This window comes from Lagopus leucura, unplaced genomic scaffold (assembly GCF_019238085.1).
Source record: "Lagopus leucura isolate 7727_CA_CO unplaced genomic scaffold, USGS_WTPT01 Super-Scaffold_100028, whole genome shotgun sequence".
NCBI lineage: Eukaryota > Metazoa > Chordata > Aves > Galliformes > Phasianidae > Lagopus > Lagopus leucura.
Window position 1 is genome coordinate 2,383,627 of NW_024962279.1, and position 23,779 is coordinate 2,407,405.

The 23,779-nt window shown below is 43.0% G+C and overlaps 1 protein-coding gene across 21 annotated transcripts in view; it reads right to left on the reverse strand.

Moving 5' to 3' along the window:
* MAGI1 (membrane associated guanylate kinase, WW and PDZ domain containing 1) overlaps positions 1–23,779 on the reverse strand; it is a 291,018-nt gene that overhangs the window by 43,337 nt on the left and 223,902 nt on the right. For 8 of the 21 annotated variants that reach the window (XM_042880907.1, XM_042880898.1, XM_042880903.1 and 5 more), the window contains exons 6-12: positions 21,646–21,728; positions 18,712–18,750; positions 14,729–14,786; positions 13,054–13,145; positions 12,139–12,231; positions 9,689–9,871; positions 8,373–8,993 (exon numbers count right to left, since the gene is read on the reverse strand). In XM_042880907.1, coding sequence (XP_042736841.1) covers positions 8,373–8,993; positions 9,689–9,871; positions 12,139–12,231; positions 13,054–13,145; positions 14,729–14,786; positions 18,712–18,750; positions 21,646–21,728 — 1,169 coding nt within the window. The remainder of the gene's footprint in view (positions 1–8,372; positions 8,994–9,688; positions 9,872–12,138; positions 12,232–13,053; positions 13,146–14,728; positions 14,787–18,711; positions 18,751–21,645; positions 21,729–23,779) is intronic. The other 13 variants (XM_042880917.1, XM_042880914.1, XM_042880916.1 and 10 more) reach the window with 5 other exon arrangements.

The following is a 23,779-nucleotide window of genomic DNA, read 5'->3' on the forward strand; positions in this document are numbered from 1 at the left end:
GGGGCGTGCACAGGCACACATCACACACTGAGACAGAAGATCTTTATGAAAAGGATCTGCACGTGTTTTCAAAAAACATAACTTTATCAATTTAGAGTAGGGTTTTCTAGGAAAACCAATCAGCAGCTCACTGTAATTCCAAGTATGTAACTGTGCATCTCAGGAACTCAGCTTTGATGATCAGGATGGAGTCAAAACTTCCACCTGCCACATCCCTATCAACATGACCTTCCTGGTCATGGGACTATCATCCCCAGCTGCACCGTCATCCACAGTTCAGCCTTCTTGACCCAACCTACCTGCACTACCTGCCCTGCTGGCTCCCCATGTACAGCTTGAGGTACATTGCAGGTTTGTTGGCACAAAAGGCACTGTTTTAACACTCTTAGCTATCAGCACCATCAAAAAGAGGAGAACACCAGACCAAGGAAAAAGAAACACGGAATGAAGGAACAGCAAATCCTGATGGAGAGTGCAAAATAAATAAATAAATAAATTTAGAATAGGATTAGAGACATGAAGACATGAGGACATACATTTAAAAACAATCTGTCTCAGAACAAAACCATCTACTAGTGCATTATAAAACCATCCTTCTTCTTCACTTTTGCCCACCTGCTATTGCTTCTAATGTGTTTAATTACAGCGATAAACAAAGACCTTCCTTGGATTGCTTAATTCTGTTACGACCCGTTATTATAGTGCCAAATCAGGGCAGCAGCCACTGCACCCATCTGCAGTGTGGCTGATAAAAACCCACTCCTTTTAGGCACACGCACACCAAAATGCCACACTGGAGGGTGTAAGGGTAGGAGGAAGACTGAGTGGAATAAACCCCTCTGAGCTGCACAGCTCCAAGTCTGCTCCATTTGCTGTGCAAATCTCAGCAAAGATGTGGGAGGCACATCTCGAGTTAAATCTGCCTTATCTAGTGCCTGGTATTAGGTTCTGCTGTGCCACCTTGTGTTATATCACATCACGTTTGATTCAAAACAACACCATGTGGGTTTGGGTTGCTCCACTTCTACCACTTCTGTGTTTAATAACAAAAACAAATCAAACACAAGAGAGAAAAAAAAACCAACACACACACACAAGAAAAGCATAAAAAACCACAGCAACTTTCAAAACCTCAAGCTAGGGAGCACAAAACAGTATAGGAAAAATTTTAGCGCTCTCATTTTTCATTTGCTAAGCAGCCTCCAGTTTCGTCCGCATCTCAGAACATCCTGCTTTTGGAAAGATAAGGTGGCTCATGCAATAAAACATCCCGATGGGAAGATAGTTGGGCATTTCTTTCTTCCAGTGTTCAGCAATTGCTTTGGTTTTCTTACTGATTGTGAAGCAGATTCCCTGCCACAGAAAGGCAGCCAAGCATCTAACGCGCACAGTACTGCTATGGCGTTGTCAGCACACGGCGTTACGATGAAGTGAAATTATGGTGTGATTCCAAATATGTTAATTGCTCATCTCCTTCATTATCAAAGCGCAGGTTTCCTCCTGACCTCGAGGCACGCTTTGGGAAATATCTGCAAAGTTTGGGAAATTCTCTCAGCCCTTAAAATTCATGCAAAGTGTGTAACGAAATGCCAAGCAATGAATCAGCAACTGTTCCATCCTGTTCCCCCATTCCCAGAGACTGGAGCTCGATGACACACGTATCTGCGGGACATGAGCTGGGGCCACACTGCCACGAAAATGCGGGGCAGTTGATGTAAAACGAATGCTGACCCGAAAAGCAGATTTCACAGGCATCTCTCCATTTGCTTACTCATTTCTAGAAGAGAATCAGTGCAAACAGATTTAATGAGGGGCAGCTGAGGCGAAAACATTTGTGCCTCAAATGGTGAGCAGATCATTGTCAGCACTTTGCATGCATCACATCAGTGAGAGACGGAAATTCTGCCTGCAATTAAAATGTTCACATGCCAACAATGACAATTTTCCTTTATTATCAGAATTGCGATGTTATAAAGCTGTTGAGCTTTGGAGTCAGGTGCTCCTATGAAAATCTGCGCTGTTTGATGTTTCTTAACCTTTAGGGTAGAGAAAAGGCAATTGAATATGAACACCAGAGGCTTGAAATAAATAGACAGAATAGAATGATAGAATCATTGGAGTTGTAAGGGACCCTTAAATGCTATCTGGTCCATCGCCCCTGCAATGCACAGGGACACCCAGAGCTCCATCAGGTGCTCAGAGCCCATCCAGCCTGACCTTGATGTCTGCAGGGATGGGGCACCCACCACCTCTCTGGGCAGCCTGTCCCAGTGCTTCACCCATCCTTATCCTAAAACACTTTTTCCTTATATCCAATTAAAATCTGTCCTAATTTTGAGGCTCTAAATGAAGTGCTCTTTCTTCTGGAGGTTGACACCTGAATCTGTCTCTTCCTTTTTCAACGGGGTGCCTTGCACTGAGAAATTTCAGCATGGCCTGCTAAGACTAATTAATTTGTTCCTGCAAATGCAGTATTTATATGAATATTAGTCATGCACATCAAACTATTAGGTGCCTCAGCAAGCTGCTAACAATTACCCTCAGTGCCTTACAGGCATTTGTAGCCATTCAAAGCCTTGGTGAAACCCTACTGCCTCCCGCAGTCTAATGGGAGCCTTGCCTTGTCATCAGCAGCACCCAAATTCCATCCTTCATGTTTCTGGTAAACACGGTTATCCCAAGCTTTGCAAATTCAGATCATCAAAAACAAACAGCTAACGTCACACAGATTAACACCTGTAAAGCACTTTGAAGGAGAAAAACACTGCATAATCCCCAAATATTACATTATTTATAAGACCGACCTGATTTTAAATGTTACGTTTGGCTTATTTTTATCACAAAGAAAAACAAGTTCCTGCTAGCTTGCTTTACAAAACCAATTACCAGTGATCATTGTATTGTGCTGCACAACAATACGCAGCATTGCCCCAAAAAGGCATATCTACTGCTCCAGAGCTGTTTAGTGGAAAATTAACTCGCACAGTGGATTGCAATACATGCATACATGCAATTCTAATAATGGGTATGAACTTCAAGCATCTTTTTTAAAAATATAAGAGCGTGTAACATTTTGTTTATTTCATCTTTTCCTGACTTGACGTGATTTCAGTATCTGCTCCTCAACAGACTACACCTGATCAGAATAAAGCTGTAAGAGAATAGTAAATGCGGCATCAAGACTTGCTTCAAACTTATTTTAAAGTCTCATCAGCTATTTTGGCTTTGTTATAATATAAATCCACTCAGCAGAGAGAAGTCAGTAAAGACTGACTTGGTGGCATGGAAAAAGAGATGCGCAGACTTTATGACACCTGAGAGGGCACATGCAATGTGCTAGGGCTGTCTGCAGTCTGAAAACAGAAGGACAACTCTGCAAAACATTTAAAACGTATTTAATCTCATTTTTATGCTTTTTGTAGACCAACTTAAAAGCTTTACTTGTTTGATTTCCTTCTTCCCAGGGCAAAGTCTTTAAAAAAATTGTAACAAATTAAACAACAGGAAACAATCAAAGGCGGATCTTTAAGTGCCAAATGAGGTTCCTAATTAAAGGGGGAAGTGCATAAATCAGGAATGACAAAGTAGTAGCCTTGGAATTACAAAGGAAATGAAACACAAAGCTTGAGATTACACTTGAATATATATTTCTTTAAACATACTGTGATTCTCATTTAAAAAAAAATAATTTACTAAATAAATAGGGGCACCTATGAGTTATCAGAACTATACCACCAGCAGCTATTTCTGGTGGTGCTACTTGCACTTACAATAGCTGGTATTTTACAGCACCACCACCACACTGAAATAACAGACACTGAATGACAAATTGCTGAGGGACTCAACCAACAGGAGACACCTGAGCAGAAGGTCCTGGCAGCATCACTGGTGGCTGACATAGGAGGGTGAGGTAAGGAAAAAAGGAAAGACAGGAAATGGAAATTTCAGAAGTGCTGAGGGCAGTGGAGCACACCAAGTGGCAGAGAGGAATTGCATTTGCTCCTGCTTCTGGTGGGCAAAGAAGATGGAGGCCTATGGGGTAGATACAGCAGGAAATCCTATCATAAGGAAGATGGCAGCTCCCAGCTCAGTGGGATGGATTTTCATGCGGGTTTCTATGGATCTGAGCATGGGACAAAGAGCCCGGTATAATGCTCTGCTCCCTCTGCACTGAGAACTGAAATCACTGCTGGAAACCCTAAACTTTTCTTCCCTTTCCAGGAGCTTTGGCACAGGCACACGGGCTCTGTGGTAACGGTCATCCGATTCCCAGGTTGTGATTTTGTCCTAAAAGCACTCTGGACTCACTTTTCTCTACTTCAGCAGCTGCTAAGGCAGTCTGAAATATTCTGGCAGCTAGATGCTCAAGTGGCTTGACTTTCAGCTTGTTCTTCACTGCTGCCCAAAGGGCAAACAGAAGTGAGTGGCTTGTTCAAAAGAGTTCAAGCCTCTACTGAATAGCTGACTGCAGTTCTAATTACCATGGGTTTACATCATTAGGGATAGCAACTGAAAAGGAGCTCTAATTCTAACACTGAGATCAGCCATAGTTTTTTTCCTTCGGCTCTCAGCACTAAATGACTGCTTTCCAACACTTCTTGTAAGGACAGGAAGGGAAAGTTTCCTTTCTACGGGGGGAAAGGAATCTCAATAAAGTATAAATATAATGGTTTTGCTTATAAAAGTGAGTGGACATACTCTGAGGCCAGCAGCAGTAGCAGATCTCACTCCACTCGGGTATTTCATGCTCAGTCTTGCTGCTCACTTATGCCCAAGCACTGCATTTGGAAACTGCAGATCAAAGAGCAATCTGATTTCAATCATGCTGCCATAATGTGCATGCAAGTAGAAGTAGTTACGATACGTTGTTTGTAAAGCTTTCACACTGTGACTAAAGGATCTTCTGACTGTGCCAGGACTAGGGGGAACCCAAAGCTGCAGCCAGCACTCTAAAGAAGATGACACACATCTTCATATTACTACGTGATGTTTCAAGAGCCTGAACACCAGATAAAGAAAGAGAAAATAAAAGTCCTTCCATTTTAGGCTATCAAAAGACACTTCAAGTCCAGAGCAGCTGACTCCAGCACGCGCTTCTGGCATAGGAAGGAGAAGGTACCTCCTCTCTAAGAGAAGCAGTGGATGTCAATGAGCCTCACATGCCAAGAGCACCACTGGAACAGCAAGGGAGGCTCCATACAGATAAGCAGTCTTAACAGGTTTATTGCTTGAGCGCTCTGTAATTTTGTTCCATTGCTGCAAATCTCTGCTGAAGTTACACCTGTTACCTTCTTGAGACCTCTAAGTCAGGGACCAAGAGAGGCTTCCCTGCTTTGTCCTGCCTCATCTCCCCCAGCAAACATCCTCCATTCACAGCTGAACCATGAATAGAGATTTTACTACTGACTGCACTTACATGGAGGCCAGCACTCAGGTGCCAACTGATGGGCATTTGATATTACTTAGTTTTTTCCTCCCATGAAATACACTTAGTTTTGAAACGCTGGTGTTTATCCTCTATGTCTCAAAAGACTGAATTCCATTCCCCAGTTTGATGTGAATTTGGCACTAGGGAAAGCAACTATAAACTGCACTGGTTTGCAGACGGCATGTGAATGACATCCTACCTGAATGCTTTTACTTTGATCTGGAGCAGAGTGAGAAGACATCTCAGAGGGGATTATGTAGATCAGGCCCAAGGTCTGTGCTATTCTCAACCTCCTGGTCAATAGAGATGCTAAAAGCTTGGAAGGGAAATTGTCCATTCAAACCTGCAGAAAAACTACTCAGCCCAATTCTTGTAACTGAACACAAAACAGACACAATAGTGTTGGATGGTTTACAGAAAACTAGCCTAGAATTGAAAAAAAAACACCCATAAAATTATGTTTAATCTGAGGTTATTTGAAAAATACATCAGTAAGACATGCAGATACTCTCAGTGAGACAAATGCTAGATCTGACTGACCCAAATGCAGCACAGTAGTTTGGCAGAATCCCTTGTTCTCAAACAGCCCCCACCTGTCCTGGCACAGACACAGCTCCCTGCAATAGAAGTCACTCGGGAAACAGGGAGGTTATTCAAACAGAATGCTGTTTTTAGTATGAATAGATTCTATGCAGAATGAAAAGATATTTGAATCACTCCGTGTAGACAAGGCTTCAATATAAAATGGATTTCAGATGCCAAATACACCTTTGTTTTGTTGCTGCTTTCTTTGCTTTTACTTGGTAGGTTCCATGTTTAAAGATGCTGGGTCTTGCTTCAGTTAAAAATATTTGAAATAAAGATGTGCCTTCTTGTGACCTTATTAACAATAATTCTCTAAAATAAATGAGATGTGCAATGACATAGTGCATTGCAGAGATAAACACATATACTTAATCTGCATTTTGTAATCAGGGGTGCTGGCACTTTCACAGACCCAGGCCCTGAATAGACCTCCTTCACTGCCAAGCAACTTCTTGTCGCATCCCCCTGCTGGGCTTCACCTTCACCCAGCAATGGCTTCCTGCCTCCTCTAGTCTAACTTGACTAAGGCTCTAATGGCTTAGAACCTTCTATATGATCCCTATAAAATCCCTCACAGCCAAACAACACCCAGTTGATTCTCAGTCAAGACCTCTCTTTGGCTCGAGGACCTTCTCTCTCCTGTCTAGTAGCTAAAGACAATGATGTTATCCCCTCTGTCCCTTCATTTTGCTAGGTAACAGCAGCTTTTCCAACCTGCTCTCATGTACAGCTCTATCAGCCACCTGCACCCTTCCTCCTGAGTCCCTCAAGTGTTAGAGCCCAAACCATGAGATGGGCTTAGGGAGCATTTTCCAGCATTGAGATGCCTGGTTGATGTGTGGCTGCCTGATAGCAGCTGAGCACTTTCTTTACTGGACACCAGAGGGAGGAGGAGGAAAAGACAACTGATAGGGATGCTGTGGAAGAACTGCTCCAGGAGCCCTGAATTTGCTTACAAACAGTGGAGCCAAATGTATTTCTGCAATGGGATCAAGGAGACTGACGTGTTGTCTACTTGGGAAGGGGACAGCAAATGCTCAACATGTGTTTAGTATTTCAATTCAGCAAAAAAAATTAATTAATTAAAAAAGAGACTCAGCAAGATTACCAGGGAACTATTTACTATCCTATTGAAACTGTGCCTTTATTTCCTCATCAAATCTTTTCATTACGCCTTCAAGGCATAAGGAGGATTATTAAATGTCAGCCACAATTCAAATAATTAATGTATGGTGGTACCAGATATATATGTGCTCTCACGGAGAATTAATAATAGCTGCTATCTTTCTTCCAACCATATTTTTTCCAAAATGCATATATTAATCATGAGTCTGCGGTGCATTTTTTAAGCCTATCCAGTATTGATGGTCTCCAGGGAACTCACGCTTGGAAAATTGGAGAGCTTGTAATATATTCCATTCTCTACTTTTTAATTTACTAACAAAATATTAAAGTAAAGTAAGCATTTGGAAAAGAAGGCGGATAAGAAAGGCTTTGCTTGCTCCAGAACTGCTATTAATTGCAGAATCCACATCCTCCATTCCTTGAAATAGCCCTTCAAAAACAATAAACCAGAGCTGCCAATTCAGAAGGCAGCCTGTTCCCATTAAATGGACTGACTTTGGTTGCCAATTTGCTACAATTAAAACACTTTGGGAAGGTTTCGGCACTTCCACAGCCAGTGCTGCTCACAGGGCTGAGTTCAGCCTCTGCTCCTTGCTCTCCTCCCCTCTGTCCCTTCAGTGCCCATCCCTGTAAGGTGCTGATTTGTGCATCATCCATGCAAATCACCGCGCCTCAGCAATGCAACCGAGTTCAGCTCCTCATTGCCAGCAAATAAACAGGCCAAGAAGCATTTCAATTGCTCACAACCTGGGAAAGTTTAAATGTTGTGCCTCTAACTCCAGCTACATCCCAGGTATAACACTTCCACACTGAATAGTCCATGGCTATCTGGGTTTGGACACTGCAAACTACCAGAATATATCACAGGCCTCTTCCATCCCACAAAACAACACAGGAAATATCCACATTCTTTAAACGAATGAAGTTTTATGAGCAGATCAGGGGACATCATGTAAGCAAAGGTGTAACCATACAACCTGCTTGCCCCCTACCAGAAGCTGTGTGTAGTGCAAGAGCACACAGGAGCTGCACGCATATTCCCCCCAGCAAAGCATCAAATAACAAATAATTTTAACCATCCATTTGACGCTACAACTGCCAACATGCAGCAGTTCCTACACCTTCAGACACAAACCTTTTCAACCCTGAAGTTTAAGGGAGCAGATCTTTCATGACATGCATGTTTTTGGATAATTTGAAGAAGAAATATTTTCAAGCAGTTTTAAGAACGTACCTCCTCGCTGCACCAGCAACGTGACCTCACTTCCCTTCGGACATTCAATCAGCATATCCACCACCTGGTTGTGAGTGAGGCTCTGCACATTCTTCTTGTTGACTTCGACTATAAGGTCACCCTCCTTCAGGCCCCGGCATCTCGGGCTGTCCACAATCTGTTTCACTCTTTGGCCACCCCCACCGGGACTGTCTGCTATAGTAAAGCCAAAGCCCATGGGCCCTTTCACTATATGCACGGTTATCAGTTCAGGTTGTGTTGCTATTGAAGACGCCAAAGAGACTGTGTCATTGGGGTACCCATGGGGTCCATTGGAGGAGACCTCAGCTGGGCTGCTGGGTCTCGCTTCCTTTGTGCCATTGACTTTCCCTGTTTTACTACTGTGGCTGGCTGGGGAGTCATAATTTTCCTGCCCGTTCACAATGATCGGCTCTTTGTCCAAAATTGCCACGGAAGTCACCAGGCTCGTGTTAGGGTCGTCGGGATCGAAGGGCAGGGGGTAGCCTCGGCACAGTTCGAGGTCCACGCTGGCACCAATGGGGATGGACTGGAAGATTTTCACAACTTGGGCGTGAGTGTGCCCCAGCACACAGGTGTCGTTCACGCTGACTATGACGTCCCCTGCAGAGGACACAGAGAGATATACCAGGTGCATACAGCCACACCACACTTGTACACCCCAGGAACACAGAATTGGAGCCCCAGCAGTGCACAGGTGCCACTCGTGGGCAAAGAGCAGCACTAAAGTTTTTTTTAAAGAAAAGCCATGGTAGCATTTGGACAAGCAAGAACTATCAGCACACAGTGGATTCTCCACGTAAAGCCTTCACATGCATAAACACTTTCTGAAAGTGAAAATGGAACTTGGTATATGCAAAAAGGTAATAAATTCAAGCGACAGTGTATCGCCCATTTAGCAGTTATTGCCCAAGCCCAGCTCTCACTGTCACACCCTGTTCTACTGACATCTGACAGGAGCAAAACTGAGAGCTGTAACAGAAGGCTCAAACAGCAACTGTACAAATACGGTGCCATGTACCACGTCTCAGACATACTTCAGCCTGAAATCTCAGCAATAAGTTACGATTCAATTCTTTAACACAGTGGCTGTAAGACAGGGATGCTCAGCGTGTGATATTCGAGTGAATCCTATCAGGATTTCCTCATGTTGCATCCCACCTCCCTGCTTGCTGACTGGAAAGCTGAACATCTTATTCCAAAGATGCGACTAAAGGTTGTTTCAAATTGCTTATAAAAACATCCCCAAAACCATAAACCAAAGTGGTGGTGGTGATTTTGAGTTCCAGCACCAGTACCTGTCTCCATTTTGCCATCCAGCGCCGCAGGGCCATCAAGCACCAAACTTTTGATCTGCAGAAATTCATCTGGCTCATCTCCTCCGACGACGGTGAAACCAAACCCCCTGCTGCTTTTCCTTAGCTTGGTGTGGATGAACTTCCCTTTCAACTCAGAAGGGTTTCTTGTAAAAAAAGGTTTCCCTGTGTAGGAAGTTTGGAAAATCTATAAAAAGGCAGGCAAGAGCATTTGGTCTTCTTTTCCTCCATCCCTCTGCGTTCTAACAAGTGCACAAACAGCGGGGAGCTGGGACAGGGCCAGACTCTGCCGCTCTGTCACCTCACTGCCCTCCACCTGTCTCCCTGGGACCAATCATGCAGGGAAAGGAGCGAGCAAAACCCTCCTACTTCCAGCTGCTGCCTTTGCTGTAGTTGTATGCACCACAGTTCCAAGGCCACACAGGGAGAAAAGGGTTTTTTTTGGAAGGGAATATATTAAAGCTAGCAATGCTGGTTTTAATAACGTGCCTTATCTCTGTGTCGAGGTGGTTATATCCACTGCACTAAGGACTAAGTGAGAATTTCCGCAGAAATGAGTATCTCTGTTTCATTCCACTTGGCCATCTCCAGCAGCTCCAGAGCAATGTCCAGACACCCCATAACCCTTCAGCTAATCCCCTACCACCTCACCATCACTACCCCCCTATGACTTCCTCTGGTGAGGAGCAGAGGGGATGCTGACATCGCTCTTCAGAAACTGTTTCAAGTCTGATTCCTTCCTTCCTGCTCCTCACCTGCTATGGATGAAGCAGTGCTGTAGTGAAGGTGGATCAAAGAGCATCTCGAGTCCTGGGAGAACTGTGCTGTAGGGCTGCTAACGCTCTCTGGGAGCACGGATAAGGGAGAACAAGGTGCTCCAAAAGCAAAAGCTCATCCTTGCACAGCACACTGCACAGGATGGGAAAGGGGTTGTGAACTTCACATGCCAACAGCGCATCTCTGCACTTTTAATTATTTTTAATGCTTAGAGGGGAAAAGCCTGTGCCACTAAGCCCTCTGGTGACAGCTCCAGGATCAGCAGCCTGTGTCACAGCCAGCAGAGCTGGCATCCTTTCAGAAACCTCGGCAGCATTGCCGTGGGGCTTTGCTCAGAAAGCAAACCTTGAGGGAAACTGGAGGCTTGTAAGCCTTTGAATGGGGGAAAAAATAAAATAAAATGTATATTTGAAGATTATTCATGAGGGGGCAGTGCAAGGACTCAGTCTTCTGCCTTTGAAGGGTAGCACAGGAACGTGGTAATCCTGCACATGGCAGGCAGATGCTGTGCTCAGATCCCAAGGTGCAGCAAAACATAGGCAGCGTGTAGCAGGGCTTGGCCCTGTGCTCGCTTTTGGTTCAAAAAATGAGCAGAACAAGCAAAGCTTGCCAGCATCTGCCCACAAACACAGCTTAAACTTGCCCTTAGTAACAAGAGACAGTAGCACCACAAGCTATGTCCCACCTACAGTGTTTACAGGAGGAGAATGTTTTAAAGGAGTGTATATGGAAGATCCCAGCAGTGCCACCAGAGGGAAATGGGCACACCTGGGTACAGAGCGAGGGGACAGGGAAGCTGGGAACAGTGCTACAAACAGGGAGAAAGAGAAGGAGGAGCAGCACTAAGAAAGGAAGAGGAAGGAATGAGAGAGAGAAGGAGTATCAGTGTGGACCAGAACATCATTGAGGCAGGCTAACAAAAATCTTGGTGCAGGATTTCAGTGGATGGCAGTCGGGAGCGGGTAGAGAGCTGAGTGAGGTCCCCAGCACAATGCGTCCTGCATTGCCAGGCATGGAGTTTGGGCAGCCCTTGTACCATCTCATAGTACAAAACAGCACTCGGATGAAATGACCAGTGCTGGACGCTGGTGGATAGTGTACCATCTCCACACATGTTTCTCCTTGGTGCCAATCTGCATTACCTGAATATATTCTAATATCCCATAGGAATGTGCTGGAGGCCTTGTACGATTTTATGTTGTATTTTTTTGGGAGGGAAGGCTGCCCTGTGTGAACAAAAACAAATGCCCTGGATCGTACTGTAAGAGCTATGCTGTAAACTCATCCAGGAAGATATAAAAGCATAATCCTTGCCTAACAGTACAGCTCTGTAGAAAAAGATCTTCTCCTGTTTGTACCTGCATTCAGCAGCAGTGGGTTTTACCCACTAATGTAACTCATGTTTTCGTGCCTTTTTGAAGACTTGGGACACTACATGAAGAACAGTCATGATTTTTTTCATGCAGGTAACCTCATTTGCTCCTCACATTTGGCAACAAATGTGGCTTTGAAACAATTAGTCTCAAAGTCTAGGGGAATTCAGATGAGCAGATGTGCCCTGGTGTATGATACTCCCTTTACTGGTTGTGGTGGGAATTTCCTTTGCAGGAAAAAACCTTGCTGTACTTTTACAACTGGTTTAACAAGGTTGTTACCTTGCACTGGTGCTTCCCGAACTGCCTCTTGGTTGTTTGAAACAAGGTTTGGAGCGGCAGGTGGTGGGAGAGATGGACACTCCTCTGTCCATTCTGGAGGGGGCAGAGAGGGAAATGTTACTTGTTTCACAACAGCACTACGAGTTCCTCCACATATACGCATTGGGAGTGTGGGGTTTGAGCAAAGGAGACATGTAAAGCATAGCAAGAACAGAAAGAGACATGCAGAGGAGGAACAAAGTGAATGGGATGTTCAAAAAACAGCTCTGGAGGATCCTCTGTGTTTAAGTCAAACAATCTGTGTGCTCAGACACTATTCCTCACACACTCAGGATTTGCAACGAAGTGGTCTCAACATTTACATTAAAGCTATTCTTCACAGTCCTCACATCTGTTCACCCTGACTGCTAAATAGAAGGGATGATGTTGCGGCAAATGGAGCTGTAGGATGAATGCTGAGACATAAACCTTCTCTCCCTTTGACAGGAGATGCTGTTCAACAAGGAGTGGGAAAACTATAAAGGTCCAAAAAGAAACCTGTAAGTCCCTCATTGCCATTGGGTTGCTTTAAAAAGAAAATAGAAGGAAAAAAAATTTAAAAAGTGAATAAGGGAAGAAAAGGGGAGAGGGGGAGTGTTTTGAAATCACGAAATTACTTCAGATGTTTGAGCTCCACAAAATCCAAAACTCTCCCATGCAGAGAGGTTTCTCTAGTGTACGTGTTAATGCTCACTCCTCACTCCCTTCAGTAGGCTACGAGTCCCAAAGCAGCCTTTCCTGTGGTGTCATTTTACCTCTAGAACATACTATGGCCACAGAATGAAGGACAAAACCATGAGAATGGGGCTGCCAAAGTGAGGGAGGGGAGGTTCCCCCCCTGAACACCCCCACCATGGTGCCCTTGGTGCTGCTAACCTTCTGGTGGCTGCTGCTGCTGTTGTTCAAGCTGCTTCTTCCTCTTTGCTTCAAGAACCGGGTTCTCATATTGCGTCTTCCGGTTGATGTGGCTGGGGATGGAAGAGAATGATGAATTAGGAAATCTGTCCTGTGACAAGCAGGGATCATTGTCAGGTGTGAAACCTCTCTGAGGAAGGGAATGAAAAACCAAACAATATCAACAGCAGCGCATGTGAAGCAGTGCTCATCTGGGTGAGCCAAAAAGCCTGCTTAAGAAAACAAAGAGGACTCCAGTATCAATATGACATCTGAGTAGGAATGGTAGATTACATCAAATACATTAAAGAAGTGATCCATTCTGTAAAAGAAATGAAATTGCAGCAGGAAAGGTGAGGTCTGCCTGATTGCATTTTTAAAGACAGGCCTATATTGTCACTGCTTTAACTGCATTCCTAGGGGCACAGCCATTCTCCAGCTCACTGGAGTCAAACAAACAAAAAACACAGGAAATCCCAATACCTGGTAACATGTGCAGCAGAGTTGAGCTGCTCATCACCCATTAATTCAATAGTTTCTGTAATCTCCCCTCTACTGTAAAGTTACAAAGAGTTCCCACTGTGAGGGGATGCACAGATTGAACAGTATTTTCTTAAAGCCCACCTCTGTGCCCCAGGCAAGGCTTACCTTTAAGAACTTGTTATTTTATCGTCTCTTATCCCACCATGTCTTTAATAAAAACCAAACACATTTTCAAGTAATTATGCTGTGAGCACTGCAAAGTGCTGGTTCTGAACTTTTCTAAAGATCAATATTTAAGCAACCAAAGAACCAAGTAAAAGCCACTTCATGAGTTTTGTAAAAGATTTTCCATTTCAAGACAGCTTCAGATAGTTAGGAGAAATTAGAACGATTCCAAAAAATGATACAGTTTAAACCTTTTTGCCATACAGCTGTTTCTCAAAAAAGCTATTAACCAGTAATAATGGAGTGCCTGAATTAGAAGGAAGAGACAGAAGCTCAAATTAAAACCATTTTGCCAGTTTATAGATAGTAAGTAAAATAAAGTTATGCCTCGTTGTTACTTTCCAGTTTAATTCCAACAGGAAGGCGTGCCACAGAACTAACTGGCATGCATATGTGAAGTGATGGGAAAAAAAGCTGGAGAAATGTCTTGGCGTAGCATTTAATAGCAGAAAAATATTCTCCATGTCTTTGACAAATAAACGTCAAGCCTTAATTATACAGTTTGCTAACCTTGTTTCCCTAGACACAGATGGTAGGGTCAGAAATGAGCCAAAGCAGACAGAAATCGCATTCCATGTCTATTCTGAGGGCTATCGTAAGCCATCCTAGTAGACAGGAGTATACACATAATTAAAAATTCATTTTATGGGGTCAGTGATGAAACAAAACTCAGCTCTCCAGTTTCCCAAGGGAGGGATTTGTCATTCAGATGAAGGAGCTGTTCTAATTCTGGCGAGAGCTGCACTAACCCCATAACTCCAGTCTGAACAACACAGTCTGACAAGAACCTCTGTGGGGCGGTGTGGGTACACCAGCTCCTCCACACCTCCTTACCATGCTCCTTACAACAGAGCAGGCATCAGGGCTCCACGCAGGATGCTGTTGGAATGCTGCAGAGTCAAGCCCCCACTGCTCACCAGCCCCACCAGCCCCACAGCACAGCACTTACTCTACATAGTAGACACCATATACGGGATCCTCAATTTTCTCCCAACCAGCAGGCAACTCTGGAAATAGAAAAAACATTACTGGAGATCAACAGAAAGATGCCCCAGCTGTTCATTGTTAGGTTTGCTCTTGGCATCAAAAGAACAAGTGGTTGATATGTTTTCTTTCTGGGACACCACAAGTACCCTCATGGCTTGGCCACCAAAGCCAGAGCAGCCCTCCATGGAAGCAAGAGAAACGGACGCAGTGAACAGGTCAGATTTATTTTAACGCCAGCAGATGAAGATGGGTGAGACTGCAGCAGACTGATAACAGTATATTTTTTGACTCATTTCTTAGAGATTTACATCTCATGGCTCAGCCCCCAGCCCAGAGTAAACGTACATCTTGGAACAGGACAAAAGGAATTTAATGTAAACGCCCAGCATATGGAAACCACCCATGTGGGGCTGGCACACACAGATGTAATCTCACTGCACAGCACTTAACGTAAAAGCACATATTGCCATAATCACATGTAACAGAGATTCCCTTTTTTAATTGGCATAATTAACAAAAAAACAGTTCTGAAGATGAAATTAGTGTTTGGAAATGCATCCCCTTTTGTTCCTGTTGATTTTCTAGACTGCATATACTACTTTGGCTATAATTAGTGAACATAATAAAATAACTTCAGCATCCAACTGAGGATTATTAAATCTGCATGTATTACTTAAGGGCCTGATCCTTGTCCTACTCATTTAAACACAATGTTCCTATTGGCTGTGAGTACTGAAATTACCACTGCATCCAGTGGTGCAGTTCTACAATGCTGTAACTCAACTCAAAAGAAAGCTTCACCATGCAATGGACTGTACAGTTGTGCTCCCTGTCCCACAGCCTCAGCACATTCACTTTTTTCTAAAGTCACTGTCAGATAATATACATTCAAATATCCAATGCAAAACAATTCCTCAAGATTTAACACTAAATTGACAAGACCGATAGTGAAGTCAGTGTTCATTTATTATCAAATGCAAAGATTTATTTTCATTAACAGTATCAACTGCTCAACCAATACAATCAGCAATGGCCTATTAATAAATGTAACTAACTCATCCTGCTTTAATAGACTTCAGCTATGTTGCCATAAGGACAGAAATATCTCCAGACTGGAGATGAACGGAATCTATACAAACACACATGGGCTAATTACTCAAAGTTTATGTCTGTGTTCAGAGTTGGATGAAGATCAGACGAAATTGATTGCATGGTTTTCACTCCACATTCCCTTATTTGCAGACAGAAGGAAGGTTTTTCATTCCTATCGCTGTCTTATTCTTATTGGATTAAACATCTTTGGATTCCTTGAGACATAAGCAATTAAATGCAAGCCAGTGCTAAGATTTGAGTATAAAAATACTACACAGGTTTATCAGAGGATTGGTTTGAAACGAATTCTTCAGAAACTGATACTCCTCCATACTATAGAAGGAAGAAGACTGTATGAAAACAAAAGTTAGCAAGCAGAAGGTCTTCAAAGTCTTTTTGCAAAGACTACTCTGGTTTGCAAAGGAGTCCTTTCTGGTGAACACATTCTGGGGCCAAGCTTGAAGAATTTCAATCAGCACGACTGAAACTTAGCAAGCAATCAGGGACATCACAAGTTTAGCTGCCATTTCATTCTTAACTTGCCCCATGGTGAAAGCAGAATGCCAAAGACCAAGTAGAGGAGGAGGAAAAAAGTGAATATGGTAAGGGAGATGAAATATATAAATGCCTCAAAGTGAGTTTTCCACCATTTTTCTTACCCAGCTATGTTTATTTTTTAGTATTGTTTTTGATTTTTACACACAAGAATACAACACTTGTCTTGTGTTTACAACAGGCTTTTATGTTAAATTTTGTTTTGTTTTCTTTTCTTTTCAAGAACATCCACGGAAAAACAGAAATTCAATCCTTTCTTAATGCCAAAAATGCTCTTGTGCCAAAATCACGTCAGGCTACTGGACAGTTTTCTATCTCTTCAGCATTCCACTTAAAGAAACTATCTCTGTACTACCAGAAATACCAATACAAAAAACTGTAGCTTTCAACGCATTACCTGTTGATTATGTAGATGCATTTTCAGACTTCTAAAAGCCTTATGAAATTTATCTAACAGCAGTAATCTCCATAGAAATCTAAACCATTATTTTCCGTAGCCACGTTGCACAGTCGAGCTTCTTAGCTGCTTTAAATAATTCATCTCCCTTCTCTACCTCTTCTGCTGCACTGAAGATGACCCAGGGTATTAGAATTTTTCATAAACATAAGACTTCAAACACACATTTTGCACCATTAGGAATGTGAGTGAGTCACGTGGTTTTTAATTTGGCATGTAGCATTCTGCAGCCTCGGGGCATTTGTTAGCAGGTAAATTCAATGGAAAAATACCCAGTTTTACACTTTTAAGTCTGAGGTAAATACACAGGCTCCTGCTGAGATGCTGTCGTTCAGTACCCTGTTCTACAGAGGGAATGGATGAGTGGATGGATTCCAACAACAGAACCCCAAAAGCAGGGATTCGGGTTGTACCCAACCATAAAGGAGCTGGAGATGAGCTCATCGTACACAGCTCACACTGCTCCCCATGTAGGTGAGTCCAGGAGGATTTGCCCAATCACATAACAATTCCACTCCAAAGCCTAGATTTCTGTGTCCTTTAGTGCAACGTTCTAACAGCAGAAGGGTGATAACATAAGAGGTGATCTATTACTCCATCTCGCGTCCATCTCTCTGAAAAATACTTCCACTTTCCATTTTCTCATATTCATAAAGCAAACTGCAGATACACTGCAGAGCAATTTATCTGGCAACAACATGTTTATACTGAATACTAGTGCACTTAGTGAACAGGCTGTATGTTTTCATGCCCCCTCACTAATGCTGAACCATTTGAACACCTCCTCCTTCTCACGGCGTTATTTGCTAATCTCAGCAGTGTATCAATGGGCTGTGATCTCAATAAAACTTTGCTGCATTACAACAAAGGGAACATCTCGTGATGTTCAAGCAAAACACTTGGGTGCAGAAGTGCCTGCCAGGCTTATCAATTAATGAGTTTTCCTGCATCTGTTTTTCAACCCTTCTCCTCATGCACCGTTCCAGGTATGTTACCCAGGAGTGTAGTGCTAAAAGTCATTCATAAGCTGCTGGCTGCCAATGCCCCATCAATCACAAGAAAGCAGGAAGCAAAATAACTTGCAAATCATTACAGACACTGGAGGTTAATTCTCTGGTAATGCAGCCCTCCTGTATGCACAAATATAAACTGTAAACACAGTCATCTTTAAAGCTATAATATACCAAGTGGAAACAAACCCCCCTATGCAATCTTGTGCCTTTCAGTGCACTAGAGCGTAGGTGAACAGAAGCAACAACTACCTCCACCATCAGCACAAACAGGACGAGCACAGCTGAGAGTAGATATCAAGACAGCACTCATTGCAAAAGAATGCAGCAAATAAAACTGTACCACATCATCAAAAATCATCTGCTTATAAAATCAGCTACTGAGGCAAAATGCTCTGTTGCTTCATTCACGAGCTCAGCAATAGCACCCTGTGTAACACTGAAACTTCCTAAACCACTATTTAGCTCTCTTGTCTGGGAAATATTTTTACCTTTAGCCACTTGATTTCAACTTTGGCAACCTTAAGCCTCACACTGGAGCCACTGATGCCAATGTAAAAGCCTCTAACTTCTGCAGGGGGAAATAACTTCTAACACACCTTGCACAATTAAGGCCCTCCAGCTTTCTTCAAATCCTGAATCAGTAAGAAAATCTGTGTAGGAGCAAAGGAAGACCAATACCTTTGTTGGCTAGGGAATTTTTGTCACTAAATTAGGCTTGTTGAAATGAGCAAAATCGAAAGATGCAAAATGACAAAAAGGAGAAAGCAATTAAAGGCTTAACACAGTGCAGTTGAAGTCAAACATCAAAACGAGAGATGGATGATTTACCTAGTTCACTGTCCAGTTCCTCCGTGTGTACCCCTTCTTCTCCAAGGGAAGAGCAGTAAATGAGATAGAAAAAATTAAAAGAAAAATTCAGATACCAGCACCAAGCAAGAAATTCCCTACAGCAAACAGCAGAACCAGCACTGATTTTCTATAGATTGAGCCCAAGCTTCCCATTTATCACAATCTAGTGACCAGAATATTGATGGATTTCTTGTATATAATGAAAAAAAAACGGTATACCTGTATCAACGGGTTACTTTCATGCCACAGTTTGATGTGGCAAAGCAACACGTTTGTATCCTCTCTGCAGTGAAGCTTCTCCCTCAGATCTGCATGGTCTGACCTTTGTAATCCATTCTGCAGACATATGGATCTATCAGGAGGCCAGACCTGAATGCCAATGAAGAAATCTGAGAGAAAAACCTTGCATCTAAATAAGAACTAATGTAGCAAGGTTCTCAAGAACAGAACTAAATTTGTGAGCATGAAAGGTCTGACTGACTTCACTGTGCCTACTCAGATGATTTAAGATGGATGTGAAGCAACTCATGACTCATTTAACTGGAGCCACAGGCCCACACCAAAGTCCAGACGCACTGGTAAAGGCATAGACAGGAATTCTACAGTTTTAGAGGCACCTGGGACAAAGATCACATAGTTTTTCAAACACACAAAGCCATCAATATTCGCTCTTGCTCCATTTATCATTATCTGCTCCATATTCATAAGTTAACAGTGACACAGATGATTAAAGTATTGCTTAGCCTATAAATAATAATAATGCAGTCAGAAAATGAAGGATGATGACAAAACCAGAACAAAGATGGTAAAAACAATCGTGGACCTAATATGGTAAAGCATAAGCCATATAAGTGAATGATAGAAGCAAACAGAAGGTGTAGTGTCAGAGTACTGCTTTTGAAAATTTGGATACCTAGAAAACACTGCCATGATGTGCGATAGGTTCTACCAAAACATCTGTTCAGGAACGTTAACATGAAATATGAACTATGATAGCCTAAACAACTCAAAACTACCAGCAACTTGTCAGGGACACACCTCACAGAGAGATAACACCCGACAGGCCAGAAGGAACATCCAACAGGCACAAAGTCCACGAACAGGATGGGATCGAGCCTGAAACTCACATGTACACACACACAACACGCACAAAAAATGGATGTAGAGTCCCATGACTTCAGTGGGATCCTAACATGGCCATCACCAAAAAAAAGTCCAATTTCCAAGATGCAGTAAAAATAATTTTCTCTGTCCTTAGTGCTGTGACGTACAATTACTCTTATGTGTGAAGCAAGATCAGAACAGCCAGGCAAAACACTGCAGTGCACTGCTGCACTATGAAGCAACTCGTCTAATTACTGAATATTAAAAACGTTCATTAACGAGCAACTTGGTGAATGAAGTAGAGGGGCACATGGGACGATGAAACTTCTTAATTTTAAGGACATGATAAACAAAAATGTTGCTACTCTGTAAAATAATGAACTGAATTAAAAAAAAAATTACGCAGCTGTATGCCTCCAGTCCCAATTAAATAAATCATCCCAGTGCTTGCCTTGTTATTGCAAAGAGGACAAGAGGTTTCGAAGGCTTTCCCCTCTGCAAGGAGAAGTGCCGTGTGGTGTTATCAGGGCTACTGGGATTGTGGCTGAACTGCCAGGACAGAAGCTGTGCTTCGGGGAAACTGCCCTCAGAAAGGATAAACCTTGTGCTGAGTCTTTGCAACCTCCTCTTTAAACTGCCAGCAGTGCTCAATTGCAAGGAGGAGGGAGCTCTGCCTGCGTATGCTATGATTTAATTTTGCCCCAGTTCTGATTACCCACTGACATATTCATTTTTAGGCCCAGAAAAAGGCCTTCATTGGCGCAGCTCCATCCTGACAGCCGATGGCTCTGCTCAGTGGGAGCAGTTGGCGCCCGGCTGCACAGACGGCTCCTCACATCCTGCAAACCTCACACGTGAGAGGAAGGGGAGGTCTGAAAAACTGCACGTTGCAAAAACAGGAATGGGCATTTGCAACCTACCAGTAAAAAAGGTCAAATGGAAAAGATGATCCTTTCCCAAAATAAAATGGTGATTGGACTAGAGGATCTTAGTGGTCTTTCCAACCTTCATGATTCTATGAAAACTGTAACTGGCAATGAGCTGACTCACACCAGTAGGAGGTTAATCACACTGCAAAAATTAATTTCACAGCACCAACATGGATAAGGTGAACCCCTCCGCTTTTATTATCTGTCCACCACAGTAACACTGTGTTAGCCAAAATTAGTCACTAGGATAACAACACCTTTTCTGGTCTGAAGACAAAAGTTTCCATGGAAAAGTTGTCCCAGATGTTTAAGTTATTTTTGTCATTAGTCCCTTTTCTTTCAGCACAGGGAAAGAAACTCCATTAGCTGCCCTGCCTTTGGCTGCTCTAAACTGGACAGTGGCTTGCATTTCCAACATCTCAAGGAATGCAAAATTACATTGGTGCAGATTATCAGTGGCAAAAATCTACCATTTCCAATAGAATTTGCCTTCAGCAATCCTAACACCAAGTGCACCTCCAGACTTTAACACTGAAAGAGAAGCAATTGAGTTATTTCTGCCCAAACACAATTCAAGTAAAGCAGGGTAACACAACAGAGCCCACTGATGTGTTCCTGCTACATGGGGTCCCACGGCGTGTACTGGAAAGCCTCTGCAAAAACGGAGGCCTGTCCTTCTACCACCTCTTGCTGACTTTCATTAAACAATCAGCCTTCCTGATGGCTTACACACACAGACAGTGATTTTACAACATAATGAGCATCACCTCTATGCACTTACTCATAAATATTATTTTTACGTATTTCTGAACACAGGTTATTGGAAAGAGAAAGCCAACGGACCAAACGCATTATTATTTAGCTACTTCCAGTCTCTTACCATCATCTTCACATTCTTCTAGAGGCTTCTGCTGTTTGCTCAGGCACCGTGGATCTAGCCAAGATGTTGTTTTTGTATTATGGCTGGAAACAAAAAATGGAAATTTGACCTTTGTTAATAAACTGAGCTGAAGTATCAGCGACAGAAAAATATATATCCTCTGTATTATTCAGTAGACCTGAAGGCATACTTTTGTCTCAGTAGAAAGAGTGCTGCAATTTGCTATTCTGCAAGCTAGCCCACCAAACCATGGGAATCGTGGCATTGTAAAAACAAAGGTGAAAAACAGAAAACTGAAGTAAGAAAATCAGTATTCCTGACTGGCAGGAGGTATATGAAAGCTACAATATTGTAATATGAATTTCTCAACTTTTGGCTTTAGTGATTTGTTTCTTAATTCCAGGAGCTGTCTCAGAGCCATTTGCCTCCTGATGAAAATACATAAATTTCCCTTCTCCCATAAAATACACAGTGACCTTTCTCACTGCAGAAGTTTGTTTGAATTTGGCTCTCACATTAGTCAAAAGCAAAACTTCCAGTGACAACTTCTAATTACACCAACAGAAATGTTCTGTGGATGGAAGCAGAATAGCTTGGATGGAAGCAAAACAGCTTTGCTTTCAACTCTTCCTTCCTACCAATCCCTCAGCAGCCTGGCAGTGCCAGTCCTGGTGCTGATGGCTGCAGTGTGAACGGCCTTACAAGTCGTTGCCTAAAAATTATCTTCTCCCATCATTTCATTTGCAGATGGAGAGAAGCTCGTAATATAATGCCACAGCCTGATGTCATCACAGACCTGACCTGCAAAGATAACCCTCTGGTCCCTGACGTGCTATTTGTCTGGCTTAGTCTTCACTGCTGAGTTTGAAGCTTCAATACCATAGTAAAACTATTCTCTTTCAAGGGCTCGAAGCTTAACAACTTAACCTCAGTCTCACAGCCTCGTGACAAAGGAAATGCCATAACAAGGGCTGCGATCCTCAAGAAACTAACACCTGACCAGCAAACTTGTATTTTTTGCTAGGACATGTGACTGCCCTGCTCCTAGGATCTGAACAGTTGGATATTAGGAAGATTTTCTCAGAAAGAGTGGTGTGGCATTGGAGCAGGCTGCTTTGGGAGATGATGGGGTCACAGTCCCAGGAAGTGTTCAGTAACTGTGGAGATGCGGCACTGAGGGATGTGGTCAGTGGGCATGGGTTGGGGTTGGACTTGGTGATCTTAGCAGTCTTTTCCAACCATAATAATTCTATGATTCTTTTAAAAGTCATTGCTTTACGCATCCTGCTGCCCTGCCTGCCCAAGGCAGGATGAGCACACAAACCTTTTGTATGCTTCGGAGCAATGAATCTCTGGCTAGAAAACTGAATGGCAGAAATTCAGCAAGTCAGGCAAATTAAAAAAACAATAAGGCAGAGGGGTCCTGCCAACTTATAAATAGGAAAGTCTGTGATCTAGCTGAGAAAAAGGGCTGTGGGAGGAGAGCAATATTTACATATTTCCTCCTACTTTGCATTCAGCAACCTAAGACTCACAACTGTGTTGTTTGAGGCGTAGAGAATTTAGCTGAACACCTTTTGTGGGATGGGATTGTGTCAGACCTGCAACATGGTCTGATCTATATAGGGTAACAAGGATTGGGATACACGGGGTAATGAAAATCCAACTAGCACACCTCTTCAACGTATTTTGAGGACAAATCACTTCAGTTACAAGCCAGCAGGGTCAGTTCACCAGCACACAGCTCCAGGCTCCCTGGAACTGTGCTGGTGGTGTGAACTCATCTTGGATGTTCCCATACTGCTCACTTCTGCACCCCGACTTAATAATCAAGTACTGCCTGATGGTTACAGGCATCTGAGCCAGTTTGGATGCACCAGCTTATTAGCTTGACACAAGTCAAACTAAATTGTTTCTAGGTTCAGACTGCCTATAGAATTAATAGAAATGTGGCCATTCAGCACCGCATCCACACCAACATGCTCCTGCACAGAATCACCCCATGCATCTGTACCCTCAACATCTGCACTGCAGGGAAGGCAGCAGTTGGTGTTCTTCCAGATTTTCCCATCAGACAGCGAGGTGTGGAAGCAGACTATATTTTTCCACCATGTCTATTGTTCTCCTACAAAAG